This window comes from Oncorhynchus tshawytscha, unplaced genomic scaffold, assembly GCF_018296145.1.
Source record: "Oncorhynchus tshawytscha isolate Ot180627B unplaced genomic scaffold, Otsh_v2.0 Un_contig_245_pilon_pilon, whole genome shotgun sequence".
In the NCBI taxonomy this organism is placed as follows: Eukaryota; Metazoa; Chordata; class Actinopteri; order Salmoniformes; family Salmonidae; genus Oncorhynchus; species Oncorhynchus tshawytscha.
In genome coordinates, this window is record NW_024608591.1 from 524 (window position 1) to 21,479 (window position 20,956).

Sequence of the window (20,956 nt, forward strand, 5' to 3'; positions counted from 1 at the left end):
CTCACCATCAGTACAACCAAGAATATGTTTTTCGCGATGCGGATCCTGTGTTCTGCCTTACAACCAGTGCAACGGAGTGGATTACATGCAGCGACCCAAAAAAGACTCAGAAAAAGAGGGAAACGAAGCGGTCTTCTGGTCAGACTCCGGAGACGGGCACACCGTGCACCACTCCCTAGCATTCTTCTTGCCAATGTCCAGTCTCTTGACAACAAGGTTGATGAAATCCGAGCAAGGGTAGCATTCCAGAGGGACATCAGAGACTGTAACGTTCTCTGCTTCACGGAAACATGGCTAACTGGAGAGACGCTATCCGAAGCGGTGCAGCCAGCGGGTTTCTCCACGCATCGCGCCGACAGAAACAAACATCTTTCTGGTAAGAAGAGGGGCGGGGGCGTATGCCTTATGACTAACGTGACATGGTGTGATGAAAGAAACATACAGGAACTCAAATCCTTCTGTTCACCTGATTTAGAATTCCTCACAATCAAATGTAGACCGCATTATCTACCAAGAGAATTCTCTTCGATTATAATCACAGCCGTATATATCCCCCCACAAGCAGACACATTGATGGCTCTGAACAAACTTGATTTAACTCTCTGCAAACTGGAAACGATTTATCCGGAGGCTGCATTCATTGTAGCTGGGGATTTTAACAAGGCTAATCTGAAAACAAGACTCCCTAAATTTTATCAGCATATCGATTGCGCAACCAGGGGTGGAAAGACCCTGGATCAGTTACTCTAACTTCCGCGACGCATATAAGGCCCTGCCCCGCCCCCCTTTCGGAAAAGCTGACCACGACTCCATTTTGTTGATCCCTGCCTACAGACAGAAACTAAAACAAGAAGCTCCCACGCTGAGGTCTGTCCAACGCTGGTCTGACCAAGCTGACTCCACACTCCAAGACTGCTTCCATCACGTGGACTGGGAGATGTTTCGATTGCGTCAGACAACAACATTGACGAATACGCTGATTCGGTGTGCGAGTTCATTAGAACGTGCGTTGAAGATGTCGTTCCCATAGCAACGATTAAAACATTCCCTAACCAGAAACCGTGGATTGATGGCAGCATTCGTGTGAAACTGAAGGCGCAAACCACTGCTTTTAATCAGGGCAAGGTGTCTGGTAACATGACTGAATACAAACAGTGCAGCTATTCCCTCCGCAAGGCTATCAAACAAGCTAAGCGCCAGTACAGAGACAAAGTAGAATCTCAATTCAACGGCTCAGACACAAGAGGCATGTGGCAGGGTCTACAGTCAATCACGGACTACAGGAAGAAACCCAGCCCAGTCACGGACCAGGATGTCTTGCTCCCAGGCAGACTAAATAACTTTTTGCCCGCTTTGAGGACAATACAGTGCCACTGACACGGCCTGCAACGAAAACATGCGGTCTCTCCTTCACTGCAGCCGAAGTGAGTAAGACATTTAAACGTGTTAACCCTCGCAAGGCTGCAGGCCCAGACGGCATCCCCAGCCGCGCCCTCAGAGCGTGCGCAGACCAGCTGGCCGGTGTGTTTACGGACATATTCAATCAATCCCTATACCAGTCTGCTGTTCCCACATGCTTCAAGAGGGCCACCATTGTTCCTGTTCCCAAGAAAGCTAAGGTAACTGAGCTAAACGACTACCGCCCGTAGCACTCACATCCGTCATCATGAAGTGCTTTGAGAGACTAGTCAAGGACCATATCACCTCCACCCTACCTGACACCCTAGACCCACTCCAATTTGCTTACCGCCCAAATAGGTCCACAGACGATGCAATCTCAACCACACTGCACACTGCCCTAACCCATCTGGACAAGAGGAATACCTATGTGAGAATGCTGTTCATCGACTACAGCTCGGCATTCAACACCATAGTACCCTCCAAGCTCGTCATCAAGCTCGAGACCCTGGGTCTCGACCCCGCCCTGTGCAACTGGGTACTGGACTTCCTGACGGGCCGCCCCCAGGTGGAGAGGGTAGGCAACAACATCTCCTCCCCGCTGATCCTCAACACTGGGGCCCCACAAGGGTGCGTTCTGAGCCCTCTCCTGTACTCCCTGTTCACCCACGACTGCGTGGCCACGCACGCCTCCAACTCAATCATCAAGCCTCTCCATCCTCCTGCTGGTTCCAGCTCCGTGACAATGCAGTTGGACAGTGAAGATGAAGAGGATTTCCTTGCCAATCTATGATTCATCATATTATCCTCTTACAGGAAATGGGAGGATATGTGGCAGCACGGGCCCTCCATTTGGAGTGGTTCCAATTTTAACAAGAACGACGGTGTTGCCATTTTAATCAAGACCCCACAGGTGGTGGTGAAGGGGAGCACGGTGGTGGTAGGCGGGCGTGCTGTTTAAGCCAATTGTACTTTTATGGGGAGGGATTTTAACATGCTAAATGTGTATGGTTTTAACGACAAACATGACCGGTGCACACTTTTAGAAGACCTGCAGTCCCACATGCTAGGGAGGGATCCTCTAGTGGTGTGTGGGGATTTTAACTGTGTTTTTAGTAGAGCAGACAGGAGAGGGGCAGGAAAGGATTTTAAGGTGGACAGGTCAAGTGTTTTATTGCAAGGGCTGTGCAGGGATTTTAAACTGACTGACTGTTTTAAAACCCTGCATCCAAGAGAGGAGGGCTTCACCTGGACCAGTGGTGATGGCACCAGAGCCTCTCGCATTGATTATCTGTTTACCCGGGACTGTCCCCCAACTGATGCTAGAATAACCCCTGCTTTCTTCTCAGATCACGTAATGCTGCCGTGCACCCTTTCACTATCTTCGGGTGTGACTGTGGGAAGAGGGCCCTGGAAACTGAACTGCTCCCTTCTAGAAGATGATAGAGTAGTTAGTCAGTACAGAGAGCAGTTCAGCCAGTGGCAGACGCTACAGGACTTCTTTGACACACGAGCACAGTGGTGGGAAATGGTGAAGGGAAGGACGAGGACCTTCTTTAGAGAGATAGGAAAGAAAAAGCAGAGAAAAGATAGATGCATGGTGGGACTGCAAAAGCGACTGGAAAGGTATTTTAACCTATGCCAACAGGGCCTTGATTTTAACCAAGAAATTAAAGAAGGAAATGGCACTTTTAGCAGAACAGAAAAGCAAGGGGGTTATTTTAAGAAGTAAAGAAAGGGAATTAGAAGAGGGGGAGAAGTGCACTAAGTACTTTTTTAAGAAAATAGGGTAGATTAATGACTGGTTTAAAAAATAAAGATGGGGTTTTAAAAACAGATACAGAGGGAATAAAATAAGTAGTCAAGGATTTTTATGGGGAACTGTTTGGGGTAAAAGATGTTTGTGAAGAGACCATGGGGGACGTTTTAACCTACATCGACAAGACCCTACCCAACACAGACGACCTGATAAAAGACCTGACGAGGACAGAAATTGACCAAGGACTGAAACATTTTAAGAGGGGTAAATCCCCGGGGTAGGACGGCCTCCCTTTGGAGTTTTATTTGGCCTTTTGGGATGTTTTAGCCGACGAACTTCTGACTGTTTTTACTGACTTTGAACATCTTGACAGACTACCTGACAGTTTTAGAGTGGGGATCGTGACTCTTTTATATAAGAAAAATGACAGGACGGACCTGAAGAACTGGAGCGATAACCCTTTTAAACTTTGATTGTAATTTATTCAGAGGAGCAGGATGAGGCGAGTTTGATAAGGACTCACCCCGTTCCTGTACAAGGGACCGAAGACAGCCTTTTAACAAAGTGACTTTTTAACATGTTTTTCATGTCTTAAAGATGTGTGACCCTTGTTAGATCATTAGTACACATTTTAAATGGCTTTTACAGATGTGATGTTTTTACAAGGAAAGTACTTTTATTCATGGTTGTTCTCATTGGTTTTAACAACATGTACTTTTTAACAAATTTAAATGTAACTTTCAAATGCTGTGTTTTATGCCTTTATTGCCGTTTTTATGTGTATAAATGATGTAAAAAATGTATGAGCTGTTTTTAAAGGAAATGTGTAAATAAAACTTTTCCAAAATAAAGAAAATCTGTTCTTATCAGTTTAATATCTGATACGTCCCCTATCTGGGGACCATATATTAAATTGATTTTTGGAATAGGGAGATGGAATAGGGGCTTGCTCCGTCCACTCCACGCATCGACCTGGTATTGCAGTACCTCCAGGAACGGTGCACCCCCTTTCATTGTAAAGAGAAATCAGACAGAGGAAACAGAGTTGCTTCGTTGGTCTATATTGTATTTTCACATTGAGCAACTTCATTTCAATATCAATGATGGCTCGATAGTGCTGGTCAAATCGGTCACCGTTTTATTGACTACGATAGCTGTTGGGAATGGGGTGCCTTCATCTTCCAATCAAAGATTTTTCGTCACGTGCACGGGATACTTACTTGCAAACTTTCCTCAACAGTGCATGATCAAAAATATACACACAGAGCTCAGTAATAAAGTAGTTAAACATTTTTTTTGTTATGATTGGAAATCTATACAGTAGAAGACTATACAGAATAAACTATGGAATGTGCTAAAGTCATGCACTGGTAACATGGACTGTCTCACAAGCAACTGTCTGTATGTATTAGTTTCTCTCAATCACATACAAGCATTTCTTTAAAACAATGTCGATTTTCAAAACAGAGTCCACAAGACACAACTTTTGCAAAACAGTAAAAAGTAGCATTTCGAAAATGTTTTTTAAACACATAAAAACATTCATAAAAAATACATAAAAAATATATTGTACCGTCAAAATTGCAAAAACATTCATCAAAATAACAACTGTACGCAAAAATGGGTCTCCGTACTACTCACTATAGCTGACCCTGTAAAACAACTAACTGGTGTGTGACAGTAAACTTTTATACGTTTTGTTTGATTTGATTAATTCCTGTCTTACTTTGGGGTGATTTGTGTGTATCGTTTTGTCCTGCAAGGTTTTACTGTATGGAAGGAACATGCACCGTTGGCGCTAGGAACATAAGCGCGATAACAACTGCAAAATACGTGTACGCGGTTCGCGACCAAACTGTTCTCGTCGGATTTGTTTGTCTCCAAATAGTTCACTGTGCCACTTCTCGCGATGTTAGAGAGAGGACGTGCTTCCGGGTGAGGCACACAGATCACCGCGTGGAACACATTCCTGTTGGAACTGCGACTAGCGAAGGCTTTCTAGGAGATAAGTTTGTTTCGGGTTTAAACTTGGTGAAAAAGCGTCAGAGATGCTTGTTTTATTTGAAACCGCTGCTGGTTATGCAATATTTAAAGTGAGTATTTAGCTAAAGTTATATTCTAATAATTTTAGATGGGTGCATGACAATTTTCTATTATTGAACCGGGTTCGCGGTGTGGCTAGCTACATACGTTGTTTTCCTGGAGTAGCTAGATATTGTATTAAAATACAAAGTATTTCAATGTCAAGACCTGTTTAACATTGTTTATAGTACACATGGATTCTCTATTTAGGTCGTCGTGGTAGTTCTCGCATGCAAACCTTTACCGCAACGAGGCCTTCTCATTCAACACGCTGCAGTTAAGCAATCACGTTGCATGTGGCAAGTTACCTAGATCTGCTGGATATACAGATACTTTGCTACCTTAGGCTTGGCTTTTGTAATTATGCAACTATTTGAACCCGTTCTATTTTCGAAGTTAAATAATTTATTTGTTGCCAATGTTTACCCAACATTTCAAATAGGCTTCTCTTCCAAGTTAGCATAACTGGTGCGTGGTACTTTGGAGGGACCGCGTGCTGGCTTTCTTGTCACACATTACTGACGGGTTTTAATGACAACACACGTAAACTGAGTTGAGTTAATGCAATTAATGTATGGTATGCCCGTGTACTTGATAGAACTTTAAACCTTTTTTTGTTTCAGGTCCTCGATGAGTCAAAGCTCCAAGAGGTGGACAGTTTATGGAAGGAGTTCGAAACTCCGGAGAAGGCCAACAAAGTGTGAGTTATGGCCCCATGTCTGGAGAGAGGAGTGTTTAGATTCTCGAGGGGAATACGTTGTCAATGAACAGTAGTATTACACATTATCAGCATAAGGAACATGTTTCTGGAGTTGACATAACATATCGCCACCATTTCTCCTTCCAGAGTGAAGTTGAAGCACTTTGAGAAATTCCAGGACACAACAGAGGCCTTGGCAGGTAGACAGAATACTTTCACCTCTCCTGTTGTTGCTCACTATAGTTTACCAGTTAGTGCACAAGGGCTGTCAGTCAAGGCTTCTGCATGCTTCAGCTAGGTGAACCAACAGCATACTCCCTTAATTAAAAGACCGTTGCTTGAAAAATGAGAAAAGCGGCAATAGTAGTGTTTGTCCAACTTGAGAAGTCATAGCCAGTATACACTTCCTTAAACTAATCAGAAATAATTGAAGATGGCTCAAGAAATATCATTTTTCCCCTTATTTGTATTTTTACAATTTTAAATCTACGTAAGCTGTTAGGTGCAGTATTTATGAAGTTTGAAAATGTGCATGGAAAATAAGTATCATTGAAGTTTTTATTTTTTATTTGACCTTTATTTAACTAGGCAAGTCAGTTAAGAACATTCTTATTTTCAATGATGGCCTAGGAACAGTGGGTTAACTGCCTGTTCAGGGGCAGAAGGACAGATTTAGGCTACCCTGCCGCCCCAAACATCCGGGGAAAACACCTGACCGAAGACCAAACAAACACGTTTCTTAAGATATGCACTAACTATTCCCAACTGTTTGGGATTGGAAGCATGCAGAAGCCTTTAGGTGTTCAGCAGTATTCCTCACTACCACTGAGACCACAGCTAACCTTAACCATCATAACCGACACTGACAGCAGCCGGTTGTTGAACTCACCCCTAACAATGTTGAGTCTATGAATAAATACATAATACTAATGTCCCGTGTCTAAATGTTGGAACTATAACAGTCGTTTGTATATGGTAGTGTATGTGGACACCCTGTCAAATTAGTGGATTCGGCTATTTTAGCCACATCCGTTGCTGACGGGTTTATAAAATCGAGCACACAACCATGCAATCTCCATAGACAAACATTGCTGTCAGAGCAGCTCACAGATCACTGCACCTGAACATAGCCCATCTGTAAACAGCTACCTACCTCATCCCCATACTGTGTTTATTTATCTTGCTCCTTTGCACCCCAGTATCTCTAATTGCACATTCATCTTCTGCACATCCACCATTCCAGTGTTTAATCGCTATATTGTAATTGCTTTGCCACCATGGCCCATTTATTGCCGTACCTCCCTTATCTTACCTCATTGCACTCACTGTGTATATACTTTTTCTATTGACTGTTTTGTTTATTCCATGTGTAACTCTGTTGTTGTGTCAAATTGCTATTCTTTATCTTGGCCAGGTCACAGTTGCAAATGAGAACTTGTTCTCAACTGGCCTACCTGGTTTAATAAAGTGAAATATATATATATTTTATATTGGCAATAGAATGGCCGTACTGAAGAGCTCAGTAACTTCCAATGTGGCACAGTCATAGAATGCCACCATTCCAACAAGTCATTTTGCCACATTTCTGCCTTACTAGAGTTGTCCCGGATAACTAAGCGCTGTTATTGTGAAGTGGAAAGGTCTAGGAGCAACAACGGCTCAGCCGCAACGTGGTAGACCACACAAGCTCACAGAACTAGACTCCTGAGTGCTGTACCGTGTACACGTCTCTCCTGTCCTCATGTTGTAACCATATCTCTCCTGTGTCCAGCGGCCACGGCCATGACGGAAGGGAAGATGGGGAAGAGTCTGAAGAAGGTCCTAAAGAAAGTGGTGGCTAAAGAAGCTCATGAACAGCTGGCCATCAGCGACGCTAAGCTGGGGGGCGTCATCAAGGAGAAGTTGAACCTGAGCTGTGTCCACAGCCCTGCGGTGGCAGAGCTGATGAGAGGCATCAGGACACAGATGGAGTCTCTGATCACTGGGCTGCCCCCCCGGGAGATCAGCGCCATGTCTCTGGGACTGGCTCACAGGTAGGGTGGAACACAGACAACGCTTGGTGTTTTGGATTTATTAGGATCCCATTAAATGACACCAACTAGTCTTATAACAAAATACATAACAAACACTTTATAATTTACTCACATCAATATGTAGTGTGTGTGTTGCCGATGATTATATCATGCTGTCTGAAACCTCGTGTGGATTTCCTCAGCATTCGTCACTACCCCTGAGGCAGCACCTCCCTCTGTTGTATTCATAGAAGACCTGAAAGGCTGCTATGGCAGATCCTGACCTGTTTCTGTTTCCTCAGTTTGTCCCGCTACAAGCTGAAGTTCAGCCCTGACAAAGTGGATACCATGATCGTTCAAGCTATCTGTAAGTACCTCCTCTTAGACCAGGGATGGGCATCTTTGATGGGGGTGGGGGCCACAAAAACCTCACGAGGGGCCGCAACACATCTCACTTAATTACCCCCCCACTTTGCAAGCAAAACATTTTAGCGGCCCCCTCACGTGACAGTGAAGAGAATTTAACTTTTAGCGTTCATTTCCTACAATTCTGCTATAGACTAGGCACATTAGTTAGTGCAGTTAACTTTTAACACAGTAAAATGCTGACAGGCCAATGACGTGACTGGTGATGAACAACCACGTGTGAAAATGTCACCTTGTCCATTCTGTTATTCTAATTCTCAGCCGTAAGTTGAGGCTCTGACTGACTTCTCTCCCCAGTACAGGGATGTGTGTCCGCGAGCCTACAGGAGGTGGGCCAGTGGAAGCCTGTTGCTCATCCCTGTCTTACTCTGTCCATGTAAAGGGACAACATAAAACAAGGATACTTTTATACAGACAAAGGAAACGCATAAAACACTTGATTATCTGTAGACAGGTGTGACTAGTATTATGGTCTGTAGACAGGTGTGACTAGTATTATGGTCTGTAGACAGGTGTGACTAGTATTATGGTCTGTAGACAGGTGTGACTAGTATTATGGTCTGTAGACAGGTGTGACTAGTATTATGGTCTGTAGACAGGTGTGACTAGTATTATGGTCTGTAGACAGGTGTGACTAGTATTATGGTCTGTAGACAGGTGTGACTAGTATTATGGTCTGTAGACAGGTGTGACTAGTATTATGGTCTGTAGACGGGTGTGACTAGTATTATGGTCTGTAGACAGGTGTGACTAGTATTATGGTCTGTAGACAGGTGTGACTAGTATTATGGTCTGTAGACAGGTGTGACTAGTATTATGGTCTGTAGACAGGTGTGACTAGTATTATGGTCTGTAGACAGGTGTGACTAGTATTATGGTCTGTAGACAGGTGTGACTAGTATTATGGTCTGTAGACAGGTGTGACTAGTATTATGGTCTGTAGACAGGTGTGACTAGTATTATGGTCTGTAGACAGGTGTGACTAGTATTATGGTCTGTAGACAGGTGTGACTAGTATTATGGTCTGTAGACAGGTGTGACTAGTATTATGGTCTGTAGACAGGTGTGACTAGTATTATGGTCTGTAGACAGGTGTGACTAGTATTATGGTCTGTAGACAGGTGTGACTAGTATTATGGTCTGTAGACAGGTGTGACTAGTATTATGGTCTGTAGACAGGTGTGACTAGTATTATGGTCTGTAGACAGGTGTGACTAGTATTATGGTCTGTAGACAGGTGTGACTAGTATTATGGTCTGTAGACAGGTGTGACTAGTATTATGGTCTGTAGACAGGTGTGACTAGTATTATGGTCTGTAGACAGGTGTGACTAGTATTATGGTCTGTAGACAGGTGTGACTAGTATTATGGTCTGTAGACAGGTGTGACTAGTATTATGGTCTGTAGACGGGTGTGACTAGTATTATGGTCTGTAGACGGGTGTGACTAGTATTATGGTCTGTAGACGGGTGTGACTAGTATTATGGTCTGTAGACGGGTGTGACTAGTATTATGGTCTGTAGACAGGTGTGACTAGTATTATGGTCTGTAGACAGGTGTGACTAGTATTATGGTCTGTAGACAGGTGTGACTAGTATTATGGTCTGTAGACAGGTGTGACTAGTATTATGGTCTGTAGACAGGTGTGACTAGTATTATGGTCTGTAGACGGGTGTGACTAGTATTATGGTCTGTAGACAGGTGTGACTAGTATTATGGTCTGTAGACAGGTGTGACTAGTATTATGGTCTGTAGACAGGGTGTGACTAGTATTATGGTCTGTAGACTGGTGTGACTAGTATTATGGTCTGTAGACAGGTGTGACTAGTATTATGGTCTGTAGACGGGTGTGACTAGTATTATGGTCTGTAGACGGGTGTGACTAGTATTATGGTCTGTAGACAGGTGTGACTAGTATTATGGTCTGTAGACAGGTGTGACTAGTATTATGGTCTGTAGACAGGTGTGACTAGTATTATGGTCTGTAGACGGGTGTGACTAGTATTATGGTCTGTAGACGGGTGTGACTAGTATTATGGTCTGTAGACGGGTGTGACTAGTATTATGGTCTGTAGACGGGTGTGACTAGTATTATGGTCTGTAGACGGGTGTGACTAGTATTATGGTCTGTAGACAGGGGTGACCGGTATTATGGTCTGTAGACTGGTGTGACTAGTATTATGGTCTGTAGACAGGTGTGACTAGTATTATGGTCTGTAGACGGGTGTGACTAGTATTATGGTCTGTAGACAGGTGTGACTAGTATTATGGTCTGTAGACAGGTGTGACTAGTATTATGGTCTGTAGACAGGTGTGACTAGTATTATGGTCTGTAGACAGGGGTGACCGGTATTATGGTCTGTAGACTGGTGTGACTAGTATTATGGTCTGTAGACAGGTGTGACTAGTATTATGGTCTGTAGACAGGTGTGACTAGTATTATGGTCTGTAGACAGGTGTGACTAGTATTATGGTCTGTAGACAGGGGCGACCGGCATTATGGTCTGTAGACAGGTGTGACTAGTATTATGGTCTGTAGACAGGTGTGACTAGTATTATGGTCTGTAGACTGGGGCGACCGGCATTATGGTCTGTAGACGGGGGCGACCGGCATTATGGTCTGTAGACGGGGGCGACCGGCATTGTGGTCTGTAGACGGGGCGACCGGCATTGTGGTCTGTAGACGGGGGGCGACCGGCATTGTGGTCTGTAGACGGGGCGACCGGCATTGTGGTCTGTAGACGGGGGCGACCGGCATTGTGGTCTGTAGACGGGGGCGACCGGCATTGTGGTCTGTAGACGGGGGGGCGACCGGCATTGTGGTCTGTAGACGGGGGCGACCGGCATTGTGGTCTGTAGACGGGGGCGACCGGCATTGTGGTCTGTAGACGGGGGCGACCGGCATTGTGGTCTGTAGACGGGGGCGACCGGCATTGTGGTCTGTAGAGGGGGCGACCGGCATTGTGGTCTGTAGACGGGGCGACCGGCATTGTGGTCTGTAGACGGGGGCGACCGGCATTGTGGTCTGTAGACGGGGGCGACCGGCATTGTGGTCTGTAGACTGGGGGGCGACCGGCATTGTGGTCTGTAGACGGGGGGACCCGTGTAACTAGTGTTTTGATCTGTGCAGCTCTGCTGGATGACCTGGACAAGGAGCTCAACAACTACATCATGCGCTGTAGGGAGTGGTACGGCTGGCACTTCCCTGAGGTGGGGAAGATCATCACTGACAACCTGGCCTACTGCAAGAGTGTCCGGAAGATAGGCGCTCGTACCAACGTGGCAACCACCGACCTGTCTGAGCATCTCCCCGAGGAGGTGGAGGCAGAGGTCAAACTGGCTGCAGAGATCTCCATGGGAACGGAGGTGTCAGAGGAGGACATCGGCAACATCATGCACCTGTGTGACCAGGTGATAGAGATTACAGAGTACCGCACCCAACTGTACGACTATCTGAAGAACAGGATGATGGCTATCGCTCCCAACCTGACTGTCATGGTGGGGGAACTGGTAGGGGCACGGCTCATCTCACACGCTGGTGAGTCATGATCTAACGGCCAATCACACAGCAGGAATCATTCACAACACAAAACAAGCAGTGATTATGATGACTATATGTCACAATCCTGATACCTGATGCTTTTCAGTCACTACCTCATCTGAGCTTGAATTAAAACCTTTTACCTGGACACCTGTAGTAGGCAGCTGGAAACGCCCCAACTGCTCCTAAATGCTCTGGTTCTCTCTGACAGGGTCCCTGTTGAACCTGGCCAAGCACCCGGCCTCCACAGTCCAGATCCTGGGAGCAGAGAAGGCCCTGTTCAGAGCCCTGAAGACGCGCAGAGACACGCCCAAATATGGTCTCATCTACCACGCCTCTCTGGTGGGACAGACCTCGGCCAAGAACAAGGGCAAGGTGAGGCTTTTGTTCCAGCCATCACTAGAAGTAGAATGTCTCTCCACACTACAGTACTGCTGTCGTGTTCCAGGTGTGATCTAGTTCTAATCAGAATGTCTCTCCACACTACAGTACTGTTGTCATGTTCCAGGTGTGATCTAGTTCTAATCAGAATGTCTCTCCACACTACAGTACTGCTGTCATGTTCCAGGTGTAATCTAGTTCTAATCAGAATGTCTCTCCACACTACAGTACTGCTGTCATGTTCAGGTGTGATCTAGTTCTAATCAGAATGTCTCTCCACACTACAGTACTGCTGTCATGTTCTAGTCAAGCTTCTTTCTCTCCTCTCAGATCTCCAGGATGCTGGCAGCCAAAGCATCTCTGGCGATCCGCTACGATGCCCTGGGAGAGGACACAAACGCTGAGATGGGAGTTGAGAACCGTGCCAAGCTGGAGGCCAGACTACGCCACCTAGAGGAGAAGGGAGTAAGTAGCTCTCTCTCTGCCCCTTACTGCTAGAGGCCCAAAACAACCAGCCCACATGAGATGCCAAGCAGTGATGATGATGACTAATGTCGACAATCCTGAAACTACCTGATGCTTTTCAGTCACTACCTCATCTGAGCTCGCATTAATAACCTCACTGGTGTACGTTGGATGCTAGCGTCCCACCTGGCCAACATCCAGGGAAATTGCAGAGCGCCAAATTCAAAAACAGAAATACTCATTATTTTAAAAAATCTGAAAACATACAAGTGTTATACATAGTTTTAAATATGAACTTCGTGTGAATCCAACCACTGTCAGATTTCAAAAAGTCTTTACGGCGAAAGCATACCAATGTGATTATTTGACAACATCGCCCAGCAGACAGATCATTACGAAACGGTAACCAGCCAAGCAGAGTTACACAAGTCAGAAATGGAGAGAAAATGAATCCCTTACCTTTGATCTTCATATGGTTTCACTAAGACTTTCATTTATTCAATAAATGTTCCTTTTGTTCGATAGTCTCTATATCCAAAACCCTCGTTGTTTTCTTCAGTAATCCACGGCTCAGTAGTCCCCTACTCTGCTTGTCCCCTACTCATCTCCTACTCTACCGGTCCCCTAAACAGTTACAACAGGCAGACAAAATATCCAAATTGTATCCGTCAAGTTCATAGAAACATGTCAAACAATGTTTTATATTCAATCCTCAGGTTGTTTTTAGCCTAAATAATCGATAATATTTCAACCGGACAATAACGTTGTCAATATAAAAGGTAAACAAGAAAGGCACGCTCTCGGGATTGAGCATGAAAAAGCTCTGACACTGTAGGGTCCTGTCATTCAGACTGCTCTTACTCCCGCATTTTTCAGAATAACAAACCTGAAACCATTTCTAAATACTGCTGACATCTCGTGGAAGGCATAGGAACTGCATAGCAACTGAGTCACAAGTCAACGGATACTGTACTGGCATTGTATAGAGAACTAGAACAAACAAACAAAAATGTACTTCCTGGATGGATTTTTCTCAGGTTTTCGCCTGCCAAATCAGTTCTGCTTTGCTCAGACATTATTTGAACCACTTTGGATACTTTTGAGGGTTTTCTATCCAAATCTATGCATATCCTAGCTTCTGGGACTGAGTAGCAGGCAGTTTAGTTTGGGCACGCTTTTCATCCAAAATTCCTGAATGTTGCCCCCTACCCTAGTGAAGTTAAACCAGTGCTATCCTGCTAGTCCCCTACTCTGCTTGTCCCCTACTCATCTCCTACTCTACCGGTCCCCTAATATTGTGCTGACCCTGGTTTATCCCTTCAGATCAGAAGAATCAGTGGAACAGGCAAAGCCATGGCGAAGTCTGACAAATACCAACACAAGAGGTGAGTTACACCTGGAGACTACTGTATTGGGTAACTAACCTTCTGTCGCGTCTCTCTGGTAACTGGCCGACTGTCGCGTCTCTCTGGTAACTGGCCGACTGTCGCGTCTCTCTGGTAACTGGCCGACTGTCGCGTCTCTCTGGTAACTGGCCGACTGTCGCGTCTCTCTGGTAACGTGGCCGACTGTCGCGTCTCTCTGGTAACGTGGCCGACTGTCGCGTCTCTCTGGTAACGTGGCCGACTGTCGCGTCTCTCTGGTAACGTGGCCGACTGTCGCGGCTGTCCCCGACAACAAGTCTTGGTCGTGTCTTTGGCATAATTAAAACTGATGACTTATTTATCAAATAACTCTCTAATTATTATTATTGTGATTAATCATGTAACTGTAATTAACTAGGAAGTCTAGGAAGTAAAATATTCAGATTATAATTTTCCTAATATAACTTTCAGAAATATAATATCTGATCACAGTCTTCTGATTAATGAATTATTTACCTCACATTAGTCTCATTCCAAACGTTGTAAATTGTTGGTTATCTGCACGAACCCAGTCTTCACTGAGTCATCCATACATCAATTGTCTTAAAATAATTTATTTACTAAGTAATTCACAGAAATGCGTCACACAAACAAAATAGATATATTTCCAAAGATATGATACAGGGTATGTGCCCTAGTGGGCTAAGTGGTTTTCCACTTTAATTTTGAGTGTGACTCCAAATCCAGACCTCCATGGTTTGATAAATTTGATTTCCATTGATAATTTGTGTGATTTGTCAGCACATTCAACTATGTAAAGAAAAAAGTATTTAATAAGAATATTTCATTCAGATCTAGGATGTGTTATTTTAGTGTTCCCTTTATTTTTTTGAGCAGTATATTTACAAAGAAATGAGGATGTGCCCTAATGGCGGCTTTTTAGATGGTGATAATTATAACAATTGAAATGCTAATCCTTCGCATATGAACGCTCATTCAGGAACTATTGCAATCAATATATATATTTACGCTCAGTGTGTCGTCGGTATCTCTGTTGAAACGTTTGTTTCTGTTGGAGAGTTTGTCCGCTCTCTCTGTCGTGGTTAGAATGGCTTGTTCAGTGACATTCATTCATGTCGTTATAGGATAGATATTTTGGCTGTTGGTTTTCGCGTTCAATGATACCGAATTCCTAGCTGCAGACTAGTAATTAATATCAAAGACTTGTTCTATTCTGTCGGTATCGATAGTCTTAAAAGTTTAACCACGTGGTATGGTTAAAAGATTCAGCCATCTACTCAAACCTTAGGTTTATGGTCTCTACTCAAACCTGGGCCCTCTTGTGGTAAGCTGGTCTGCAACCTTTAGCCATCTTGTAATTGAGGTGAGCTGGTCTGGTGATAGAAAACCCGGGTTTTATTCGGAAGAGCAGAAAAGGGCCTGTCCCAGGACACCAGACCATAACTGTGCTCATGGACGGTCCTCTGATTTAGTTAAACTCCAAAGGGAATTGGAGTTTCCTTCATTAAACAGTCCAATCACATTACACAATTTCACAAAGAGTATCATCCTCATTCATCTTCTACAACAATTAGCCTCATATCTGAAGCTATTGTATAAACATTTATGGTAATTTGGCCGTATTGTCGCCCATGAGTTTCACAAAATTGTACCCAACGGACCAGTTCGTAGCTGGATTCTTCACTGATCTTTTATACATTCTCCAGAACATAAATGTTGTTCGGTTCTCCAGTTCTGTGAGGTGGAAGAAATTCCTTTGTTCTCTCTATGAAAACTCACTCTCTATATACTGTGGCCATGAGGAGATAATCTGCTGGAATTTACGACCTCTCTGACCACAGCAGCCTGGTTTTAGGAGACAGCGGGGTATGGTGCTCGCTGTACCCAAAGAGGGTCATGACAACCGATAGTTGAAGTATTGTATCAACTTGGTCTGCTCGCAACTTGGGGGGAGGCCCTATGCTCGCAACTTGGTTCTGGGGGGGCGCATGCTTGAAATATTTTATCAAATATTCTGGGCCCTGTTTCCCCCGCCAGTGAGCTCGGGACAGACGGCTGTAGGCTATTTGATCAAGAGAAAGGAGGTAATCAGGTAGCCCTATTTTATGACGTTTCCATTGGATCCGAGCATGACATGAGTGGTCAAAAAGGAGAGAGCTGGGAATATTTTTCAAATACATTGAGGAACTTTTGTAATTCTCAATGGATGGTAAAACGGTATGTTTGCTTGCTGTTTTGAGGTGACAAAGCATTACTTTGAGAAGCTCCACAGGTCATTAGTAGTGGTGCGTTAAGCCCATCAGAAATACTATCAGATGGGCACATTTTTAAGCCTACATTCGCGCGCAGGCTAGGCAGCATATAGGTCTACTTCTATGCGTTTGCGTTCTTACTCAACATTGACAGGAGCGCTGCCAAACAAAATAAGGACTAAATTAACTGGTAAAAGGGATGCTATAAAACAGTTTCTCTCACAAGTGTAGCATAGGTTGTGCACTCTGCAAACAATGTGTCCACTCCAACAATGAGAATGCTGAAAGACTAATATATTGAATGCATTAACTGAAATTACCATAACCAAACGAGCATTGTAGATTGTAAATGATAGGAATGAAGGGTAAATGTAGTACTGGTGATATATGTAATGGGGAATTGATATACACTAACAATCAAGCGCAAACAATTCACTGAGATGGTCGTGAATCAGAAAGGTGTCTCATGTGCCATAAATTGACTTGCTACTGCTCGGCTAAAACATCTTGGTCGACCAACAGCCTTTAAACCAATCAATTGACCGTCGGCTAAGTTAGCCGCACAGTTCGTAATAACGTTCTGTCATGTCTCCGTAGTGACGTGAAGGTGTACGACCCCTCCGGAGACTCCACCCTCCCCTCTGTTTCCAAGAAGAGGAAGTTTGAGGAGGTGGAGGAGGAAGAGGTGGCCACACCGGTGACAGTCAAAACCAAGAAACCCAAGAAAGAACCTGTGGATGGTCAGTTGAGTAACTCTTAGCCATAATCCTGTTGTATAACACAACCCATAACATGAGACCATAATACACCACCCATAATATACCATCCATCCTGTTATATAATACACCACCCATCCTGTTATATAACACAACCCATAATATACCATCCATCCTGTTATATAATACACCACCCATCCTGTTATATAACACAACCCATAATATACCATCCATCCTGTTATATAATACACCACCCATCCTGTTATATAACACAACCCATAATATACCATCCATCCTGTTATATTACACAACCCATAATATACCATCCATCCTGTTCTATAACACAACCCATATATACCATCCATCCTGTTATATAACACAACCCATAATGCCCCATCCATCCTGTTCTATAACACAACCCATAAAACACCATCCATCCTGTTATATAACACAACCCATTATGCCCCATCCATCCTGTTATATAACACAACCCATAATGCACCATCCATCCTGTTCTATAACACAACCCATAATGCACCATCCATCCTGTTCTATAACACCACCCATAATATACCATCCATCCTGTTCTATAACACAACCCATAATATACCATCCATCCTGTTATATAATACACCACCCATCCTGTTATATAACACAACCCATTTACACCATCCATCCTGTTCTATAACACAACCCATAATACACCATCCATCCTGTTATATAATACACCACCCATCCTGTTATATAACACAACCCATAATGCCCCATCCATCCTGTTCTATAACACAACCCATAAAACACCATCCATCCTGTTATATAACACCACCCATAATACACCATCCATCCTGTTATATAATACACCACCCATCCTGTTATATAATACAACCCATAATACACCATCCATCCTCTTATATAACACAACCCATAATACACCATCCATCCTGTTATATAACACAACCCATAATGCCCCATCCATCCTGTTATATAACACAACCCATAATGCACCATCCATCCTGTTATATAACACAACCCATAATATACCATCCATCCTGTTATATAATACACCATCCATCCTGTTATATAACACAACCCATAATATACCATCCATCCTGTTATATAACACAACCCATAATATACCATCCATCCTGTTATATAACACCACCCATAATATACCATCCATCCTGTTATACAACACAACCCATAATACACCATCCATCCTTTTATATAATACACCATCCATCCAGTTATATAACACCACCCATAATATACCATCCATCCTGTTATACATTACAACCCATAATACACCATCCATCCTTTTATATAACACAACCCATAATGCACCATCCATCCTGTTATATAACACAACCCATAATATACCATCCATCCTGTTATATTACACAACCCATAATATACCATCCATCCTGTTGTATAATATACCATCCATCCTGTTATATAACACAACCCATAATGCACCATCCATCCTGTTACACAATCTATAATGCACCATCCATCCTGTTGTATAATACACCATCCATCCTGTTATATAACACAACCCATAATGCACCATCCATCCTGTTATATAACACAATCCATAATACACCATCCATCCTGTTATATTACACAACCCATAATGCACCATCCATCCTGTTCTATAACACAACCCATAATGCACCATCCATCCTGTTATATAATACACATCCATCCTGTTATATAACACAATCCATAATACACCATCCATCCTGTTATATAACACCACCCATAATACACCATCCATCCTGTTATATAATACACCATCCATCCTGTTGTATAACACAACCCATAATATACCATCCATCCTGTTCTATAACACAACCCATAATATACCATCCATCCTGTTCTATAACACCACCCCTGTTATATAATACACCATCCATCCTGTTATATAACACAACCCATAATGCACCATCCATCCTGTTATATAACACAACCCATAATACACCATCCATCCTGTTATATAACACAACCCATAATGCCCCATCCATCCTGTTATATTACACAACCCATAATGCACCATCCATCCTGTTCTATAACACAACCCATAATGCACCATCCATCCTGTTATATAATACACCATCCATCCTGTTGTATAACACAACCCATAATATACCATCCATCCTGTTGTATAACACAACCCATAATATACCATCCATCCTGTTATATAACACAACCCATAATACACCATCCATCCTGTTATATAACACCACCCATAATACACCATCCATCCTGTTATACAACATCCATCCTGTTGTATAATACACCATCCATCCTTTTATATAATACAACCATCCATCCTGTTATATAACACAATCCATAATATACCATCCATCCTGTTATACAACACAACCCATAACATGAGACCGGTTCTCAGCCATCTTGAGTGGTTTTGTCTCACGGTGCTTTCTGTTTTCATTCAGAACCAGAGGCTTCAACGGCAGCAGAAGAAACTCCCAAGAAGAAGAAAAAGAAGTCCAAGAAAGCCGAGGAGGAGGCGATGGACGTAAAGGAAGAGGAGGCGACCGTCTCTCCCACAGAGGAAGTACGTAGCTGATGGGGACATGCCTCCAGAATAAATATATTCCTGCCTGAACGAACATACTAATCTGTTATTCTTGTGACTTTCAGTCGTCAAAGAAGAAGAAAAAGAAGAAAAAGGTCAAGGAGGAAGAGGGAGATTAATCTGGTTGGGGAGAAACTGTATTATATTAGGACTTTTAGTTGTCGTTGTATCTACCAGGACCAGACTGACTCGTATCAGCCTGACCGTTTAAAGACTAGAGAACTGGAGACGGAGGTTATTTCAGAATGACCAGCAGCTGATCTGTTATGAGACTTGATGATGGTGTATAAATCCTCCTGTGGATTTGAGTTTAAGATGAACCTTTAGTTTACTGTAACCTCTTATTACTAATCAACTAAAGACCCAATAGACTGTCTACAATATCAATGTCCATGTTAAAACACTTCCTTCCTCCACTGGTTTAACGATGTGCCTTTTTTAAAATATGTTTTTTTCCCTGCTGTTTCCCACAAGTCTTTGTCCACAAGTGATTAAATCCATTTTCTCAGTCGGCGGTATTTCCTTTCATTCCAGCTATGGTGGATTCAGACCCCTTGACTTTGTCCACTTTTTGTTACGTTACAGCCTTATTCTAACATGATTCAATAGTTTTTTCCCCATCAATTTACGCACGATACCCCCCCAAATGACAAAGCTAAACAAGTTTAGAAATGTGTGTACATTTATTCAAAATACAAAACTAACATATCGCATTTAGTCACTTCACCCCTTCCTACATGTGCAAATTACCCCAACTAACCTGTACCCCCGCACACTGACTCAGTACCGGTGCCCCCTGTATATAGACTCGTTAGTGTTACTTTTATTACAGTTTATACTTCAGTTTATTTGGTAAATATTTTATTACAGTCATTGAACTGCACTGTTGGTTAAGGGCTTGTCAGTCAGCATTTCACAGTAAGGTCTACACTTGTATTCGGTGCATGTGACAAAGTTTGATAAGTATTCAGACCCTCTAATCAGTACTTTGTTGAAGCACCTTTGGCAGCGATTACAGCCTTGAGTCTTCTTGGGTATGATGCTACAAGCTTGGCTCACCTGTATTTGGGTAGTTTCTACTCCTGGTGCTGTATGGACTGAAGCTGGCTGGTGATACCTGTTACCAGCATGAACTACCAAGTGAAGTTCTGCAGCAGTTTGGCACCACAGCAGCGTACAGCTTCAAGGCCTCTCCATCCTCCTGCTGGTTCCAGCTCCGTCACAATGCAGTTGGACAGTGACG

General features: G+C 43.4%; 1 protein-coding gene, 2 non-coding genes and 1 pseudogene across 4 annotated transcripts; all 4 read left to right on the forward strand.

The window, feature by feature from the left end:
* The first annotated feature begins 3,989 nt into the window (after positions 1 to 3,989).
* On the forward strand, positions 3,990 to 4,166 carry LOC112259515 (annotated as a pseudogene).
* Positions 4,167 to 5,055: 889 nt separating this feature from the next.
* On the forward strand, positions 5,056 to 20,224 carry LOC112259072 (NOP58 ribonucleoprotein homolog (yeast)). 2 transcript variants are annotated; one of them, XM_042313402.1, is made up of 12 exons: positions 5,056 to 5,250; positions 5,863 to 5,939; positions 6,087 to 6,139; positions 7,711 to 7,972; positions 8,254 to 8,318; positions 11,508 to 11,915; positions 12,130 to 12,293; positions 12,630 to 12,764; positions 14,088 to 14,149; positions 16,999 to 17,141; positions 19,571 to 19,692; positions 19,779 to 20,224. In XM_042313402.1, exons 1-12 carry the CDS (start codon positions 5,206 to 5,208, stop codon positions 19,830 to 19,832), a joined length of 1,590 nt encoding a protein of 529 aa, XP_042169336.1. In that variant the 5' UTR covers positions 5,056 to 5,205; the 3' UTR covers positions 19,833 to 20,224. The 2 variants fall into 2 exon arrangements, with proteins under 2 accessions (XP_042169336.1, XP_042169337.1); XM_042313403.1 differs by lacking the exon at positions 16,999 to 17,141.
* LOC121843646 lies at positions 11,968 to 12,047 on the forward strand. Its single transcript, XR_006081699.1, has one exon. It is a non-coding gene; the product is annotated as a small nucleolar RNA SNORD11B (small nucleolar RNA).
* LOC112259512 lies at positions 12,826 to 12,909 on the forward strand. Its single transcript, XR_002954863.2, has one exon. It is a non-coding gene; the product is annotated as a small nucleolar RNA SNORD11B (small nucleolar RNA).
* Positions 20,225 to 20,956: the final 732 nt, after the last annotated feature.

Coding starts and splice junctions, on each gene's coding strand:
- LOC112259072 (XM_042313402.1), top strand. CDS start 5,206: ATGCTTGTTTTATTTGAAACCGCTGCTGGTTATGCAATATTTAAA. Junction 7,973..8,253: donor TCTCTGGGACTGGCTCACAG/GTAGGGTGGAAC, acceptor CTGTTTCCTCAG/TTTGTCCCGCTACAAGCTGA. Junction 17,142..19,570: donor CAAGAAAGAACCTGTGGATG/GTCAGTTGAGTA, acceptor GTTTTCATTCAG/AACCAGAGGCTTCAACGGCA.